The following is a 6,000-nucleotide window of genomic DNA, read 5'->3' as shown; positions in this document are numbered from 1 at the left end:
GGTGGATCATTGTCTCGGGGGGGGGGGGGGGGGGGGCTCCGGCTCACCGATGCCTTCCGCGCGCAAGGCTGACCCTCCTCCCCGATGCACTGATCACAAAAGCAGGGTAGCACGGCTCACATGACGGACGCGGGGAGCGGCCGCGGGCTTTGAGAGCAGCCCCAGTCTACGCACAGTTGGCTCCCAGCTGACAGGCAGAATATGGGGTGGGCTTTGTCACCAGCATGCTGGGTCTGGCCTGCCCAGCTGTGCTCGGGAGCCGGCAGTGCCCAGAGGCCCGCCGCCGCTCCCCGGGTCCGAGCCGCTCCAGAGCCCAGGGGCCGGGCAGCCCTCCTCCCCTTCCTCGCATCCGAGACGGTTATATAATGAGCGGACCACTGCCGAAGTCGGAGGGAAAATGAAGTCTTTGTTAAATGCCTTCACCAAGAAGGAAGGTAAGGAACGAGCTGTAGGGTGCGTGGTGCACGGGAATGAGCCGTTTCTTACTGATTCTCCGGGGGAGCTGGGGCCTCCGGTTCCTCCTAAAATTGCTGGTCGTTCATCCTCGTCGTGGAAGGGAATAATTACTTCTGGTGGGCGATGGGGCTTTGTTGTAGTTGGTCTGGAATTTTAACCCACTTGAAGGTGCCGGGGGTTTTCTGTTGTTGTTGTTGTTTTTCCTGAGTCTCCAGCCCGTTTGCGGAATTGTGGCATCCCTGGTGCTTCCAGAGGGCAGTTTAGGAACTAAGTCCTGGGGAAAATAGGAAGTTTGACTCTAGTCTGCCCGCTACCTGGAGCATGCTGAGCACTTGGGCAGGAGTAAGGAAGGTCAGGACACCGCTGGCCGCCCCGGCCGGGTGGACGCTCTCAAAACCACCGCTCGGCTGTCCTTGGCCGTCCCCGGGTTGCAGTTTCAGGGAGCGGATGGGAAATGCAGCGCGGTAGACTTTAAAAGTGCATCTGCTTTTTGCATACCTTGTGTGATTTGTATTGTGGAAAAGAAACGTGTAAGTAAATGCATGGAAGACAGCTAAGAAAATATCCACCCACTTAGAGTTTGCAGATTGCCTGAAAGAAGGAAACAGTTGGGTGGAATATTAATTATTTTCAGACAGGAAAGGAGTTATTTCTAACCCTTTTCACACAAAAGCCCCCAACATTTCCACGCTGGTTCCAGTTAGTTTGTCAGACAGGGAGCTCTTGTTTTATGAAATCAGGAGGTTTATGAAGACGTGAGTTTAGAGGGATGAGGAAGATATTGCCCAGCCCAAGCCATAAAATAAACGTGGAAGAAATTTCCAATTATACCGCACAGGAAACGACCTTAATGTGAATCTTGGTAATTAAGCGAGATAATTTTCATTAGAATGCTCACCCCGATGTCACCTAGGCGATCATCCGAGTAACTCGATGGCTCCCCGGGGTAGGAGGTATTTGCAAAAGTCCCAGCTCTTTTATCTCGTAATCTTCCAAGGGCAGCTGCCCCATGGGAATTGTCACCACGCTCAGAAAGACCTCTTCCGCCTGGTTCTCGGGAATGTTTAGAAAAAACCGACTGTCTGTGCGCGTCTGCTTACGCGATGAACCCAGATGCACCTTCTGGGGCTTCGATCTTTGTAATCTGTTCACAGCAGTTGGGGGTTTGGTGTCCTCTGTTCATTCTACTCTCTTCTTCCCTCGATTCTTCTTCCCTTGTAACTCTTTCTTAGCCATCGGCAGGACTCCCCCCCCAAGTTCCACCACTTTCTGTCAAGGGCGTTAGTGCTGTACGTACCCAGTTACATTGGTCGGAAAAATAGAATTGACCCTAGGTAGGGTCAGGGAAGCTGGGAGGCTCGGCCCAAGTTCGCGTCATGGAGTGTGGGCGTTTCCTGGTCTCGGGGTGTCCCCTTTGAGCTGGGGTGACCCCTCCCCCCTCCCCCCGGTCTCCCCGGCCTGTCCTTGGGGTGGGCGGCGAGGAGGATGAGCCAGGAACCCGAGGGAGCTCTACCCCAAGCGTCTGCCTGAGAGGCTGGCTTCCTCCTGGTGCCGTGGTCCTGCAGCCAGCGGGCTCTGAATGGAGAGCTTCGCTGCTCTTGGAGATCCTGGAACCACCGTCCTTTGCAAGGTCTCCCCGCCCCCTCCCGTCCCCCCGTCCCCGCCCCCCCACCGCCGCCCCAGCCACCGCCCCCGGCCACTCCTCTGCCGGGCGGGGCTCAGATCACCCTGACAGAGGGAGTGACATGGATGAGGTTCTCCCTGGTCAGCAGCAAACACAAACCCGGCACTTTTCCCAAAATTGAGATTTTACTAGGAGGTGGGGTAAGGCCTGGGCTGATTCCTCGGTGGGCTGAGCCCTGGAGAGAGCAGCCTCTTGGGCCCTGGAGACAAGCGTCCGTGGAGCACGCCTTTCCTACTCCATCTCCCTCCCGGCCGGGCTTTGAAGAGTTCCTTTGCTTTGAGGATGCAAGTGATAGTGTCTCTTGCCCTGACAGACAGGCTTCAGAGGAAGCAGGTTGGCATGAGGGTGCGGCTGGAAAGAGCGTGACCCCCCCCGGTGGGTCGTTTCCAGGTTCTCACGACTGGAGGAGCCAGATGTGGATTCCGAGTGTGCGTCCTCGGGAACCTTGTGACATTTCTGTGTGGCTTCCCTGGGTTGGACGCATCTCTGCTTTCCCAGGACTGCCCTGCATCCCAGGGAGGTGGCAAAGGGGTGCACTTGGTCACAGCTGTCTCAGTGGAGCTCTGCCAGCACCACCTCTGTCCCCCGTCAGCCCTGCCAGCACCACCTCTGTCCCCGTCAGCCCTGCCAGCACCACCTCTGTCCCCGTCAGCCCTGCCAGCACCACCTCTGTCCCCGTCAGCCCTGCCAGCACCATCTCTGTCCCCCGTCAGCCCTGCCAGCACCACCTCTGTCCCCGTCAGCCCTGCCAGGACCACCTCTGTCCCCCGTGAGCCCTGCCAGCACCACCTCTGTCCCCCGTGAGCCCAGCACCACCTCTGTCCCCCGTGAGCCCAGCACCACCTCTGTCCCCGTCAGCCCTGCCAGCACCACCTCTGTCCCCGTCAGCCCTGCCAGCACCACCTCTGTCCCCGTCAGCCCTGCCAGCACCACCTCTGTCCCCGTCAGCCCTGCCCTCCCGTGTGGGAGTGGGCTGGCAGGAGGGGGTTGCTATACTTGGTTTCCATGACGAACTTCATCACCTCTGAGCTTGGGCAGCTGTGGAGGTGGATCGTGCAGGACCCCGTCCTGGGCCGCGGGTGCCGTTCTCTGAGATGCTGGCTTCCCCAGGCCCAGATCAGCCCTCGCGGAGGGTTTGGGTTTCCTGCGGCCCCGCGGGCCGGTCTGTGGACTGGCAGCCCAGGCTTCTGGCCAAAGCGTGCACAGCCTCGTGTATTGGGCCTCGGCCTGGGCCAGCCGGCTCGAAGGAGGTCCGTGTCCTTTGCTGCCGGGATTGGCGTGTCGTTTCTTTAGACGCCTCTTCCTGGAGAGGACACTTTCTGCCTCCGGCCCGGGGCACTGGCCGTGTGGACTCCGGCCCTCCCGGCCCCCGCGGGCAGCGACCTCACCCCAAGCGCCCGGGCGTACTGACCTCACGGAGCAGGGCCTCGCCTCTGGTCTAGAGCTTCGTAGGAAGCACGGTGAGGCTTGTCAACCGCCTCCCGTCTCACGCTGCCGGGTCCTGGTTTGATGGGTAGAGAGAGGAGCCCAGAGCGGGTCGGGACAGACGGATTCCCACCAGTAGAGCTGGGGGCTGTGGGCGTCTGGGCGGCTCAAACCGCAGACAATCCCTGTCCCCAGTCCTGGAGGCTGGAATCTGAGATCCGGGTGTGGGCAGGGCTGGTCCCTCCTGAGGCCTCTCTCCTCGGCGTGTAGACGGCCGTCTCCTCCCTGTGTCCCTGTGTCCTCATGGGGTCGTCCCTCTGTGTGTGTCTGTGTCCTGACCTCCTCTTCTTGTAAGTACACCAGTCCTGTGGGATTAGGACCCACCCTCGTGACCTCATTTTACCTTCATCTCCTCTTTAAAGACCCCCACCTCCAAATAAAGGCACATTCTGAGGTCCCAGGCGTTAGGACTTCAACATAGGGGTTTGCGGGGAGGACACCATCCAGCGCACACAGGGGCTCAGTTCAGGTCGTGGCGAGGAGGAGCTCCATGGCGGCCTCAGGGTCCTGACTGTCATGTGCGACGGGGCGGCCCATCCTTACACAGTCTCTGGGCTGCTGAGGGCCTGGGCGCCGCCCGGATGGAAGTCGGACCCTGTGTCCCTTCCATCTCAAGTGCTGGCTTGAGCCTCCGTGGAAGGAAGACTCTCTTGGTCTCCACCCGTCTCTGCTCCTGTGTCGGGGTGAGTTCTGCACGTGGCGGGGTCCCGCGGGGGGTCGGTGCAGAACTCACGGTGTCCATGTCCTTGGTGGCTGGGGGCCTTGGTGACGGCGCCGTACGTGCCCTCACCCGCCTCTCGTGTTCTCTCCCACGCAGTGCCCTTCCGAGAGGCCCCGGCGTACTCCAACCGCAGGCGACGGCCCCCCAGCACGCTGGCCGCCCCCCGGGTCCTGCTGCGTTCCAACAGCGACAACAACCTCAATGCCAGCACGCCTGACTGGGCCGTCCACTCGGCCGGCCCCCACCGCAGCCTCTCGCCCCAGCTGCCGCAGCAGGTGCTCAGCAAGCCCGACGGGGCCGGGAGGACCCTCGGGACCTACATCCCCGGGCCCCGCAGCCGATCCCCCTCGCTCAACAGGCTGGGCGGCGCCGGCGAGGAGGGCAGGAGGCCCTGGCAGCCCTGGCACATCGGGTAAGGAGCGGCCGGGCGCGTGGGCTTCCCTGGGGACCAGGGAGAGGGAGGCCTCCTTGCTCGGAGCCCCTGGATTCTAGAACTCAGGGCGGGGCCGAGGTTGAGCAGAACACCTGTTTTATTCCAACCTGGAGGTTAAGAACACTTGAAAACCAAAATTCTGCCAACTGCCCTGGCTCAGACCATCACCTGAGAGCAGCCGGGGTGGCTTGGGCTGCTGCTGGTGTTTGGAGCCCGTCTCCTTTCCCTGTGCATTGGCTTCTGTGTCTCAAAAGTGAAGCGTGGACAGACGGGGAGCTAAGGGCACCGGCCTGCCCTGGGCTGAGGGCTCCTCCAGGGGACACTTTTTTCTTTGTTTCTTTGTTTGTTTTATTGAAGTACAGTTGATTTACAATGTTGTATTAATTTCTGCTGTACCACAAAGTGACTCAGTTATACATATATATATTCTTTTTGTATGCCCTTTTCCATGATGGTTTATCCCAGGGGAGTGGATATAGTTCCCTGTGCTCTACAGGAGGACCCTGTTGTTCATCCATCCTACGTATAATACCTTGCATCTGCTAATCCCAAACTCTCACTCCTTCCCTCTCTCTCCCCGCTCTCCCTCGTCAACCACGAGTCTGTTCTCTATGTCCGTGCGTCTGTTTCTGTTTCACAGATAGGTTCATTTGTGCCATATTTTAGGTCCCACATACAAATGATAACATACAGTATCCGTCTTTCTCTCTCTGACTGATTTCACTTAGTATGATCATCTCTGGGTCCATCCCTTAGTATGATCATCTCTAGGTCCATCCATGTAGCTGCAAATGGCATTATTTCATTCTTTTTCATGGCTGAGTAATATTCCATCGTATAGATGTACCACATCTTCTTTATCCATTCCTCTGTCGATAGATATTTAGGTTGTTCCTCCAGGGGCCATGTTTACTAACAACGCACCTTAGCCAGAATGAGCCCTCACATTCGTAGCCACCAGAAACCCTGGCACAGGTGAGGCTCCGAGGGGCCCACGTCCAAGTGCTGGAGCCTGACGACCCCCCCACCAGACTCAGTAACAGCCCCGGCGGGTCCTCTTGTATCTGCCCGCGAGGCAGGGGCGGGGGGAGTGTCTCGGCAGACTTGGAAGCGGCCCAGGGGGCGGGAACCCCGTTCCGTCCCCTTTCCAGAAGAGGAGACAAGGCCGGCACAGGCCAGAGCGTGGACCCCCCTCGGGCGTCTCACTCGGGCCGTGGGCAC

The 6,000-nt window shown here is 59.2% G+C and overlaps 1 protein-coding gene across 2 annotated transcripts in view; it reads left to right on the top strand.

The window, feature by feature from the left end:
* Positions 1 to 6,000, top strand: part of SHANK2 (SH3 and multiple ankyrin repeat domains 2) — a 464,476-nt gene that overhangs the window by 181,397 nt on the left and 277,079 nt on the right. Inside the window, exons 1-2 of one of the 2 annotated variants that reach the window (XM_055079758.1) lie at positions 398 to 434; positions 4,443 to 4,758. In XM_055079758.1, coding sequence (XP_054935733.1) covers positions 398 to 434; positions 4,443 to 4,758 — 353 coding nt within the window. Of the gene's footprint in view, positions 1 to 397; positions 435 to 4,442; positions 4,759 to 6,000 lie in introns of those variants that run through there. The other variant, XM_024133268.1, reaches the window with a different exon arrangement.

This window comes from Physeter macrocephalus, chromosome 18, assembly GCF_002837175.3.
Source record: "Physeter macrocephalus isolate SW-GA chromosome 18, ASM283717v5, whole genome shotgun sequence".
NCBI lineage: Eukaryota > Metazoa > Chordata > Mammalia > Artiodactyla > Physeteridae > Physeter > Physeter macrocephalus.
The sequence above is the reverse complement of the archived record's forward strand: the minus strand, read 5'-3'. Positions and strand labels throughout refer to the sequence as shown.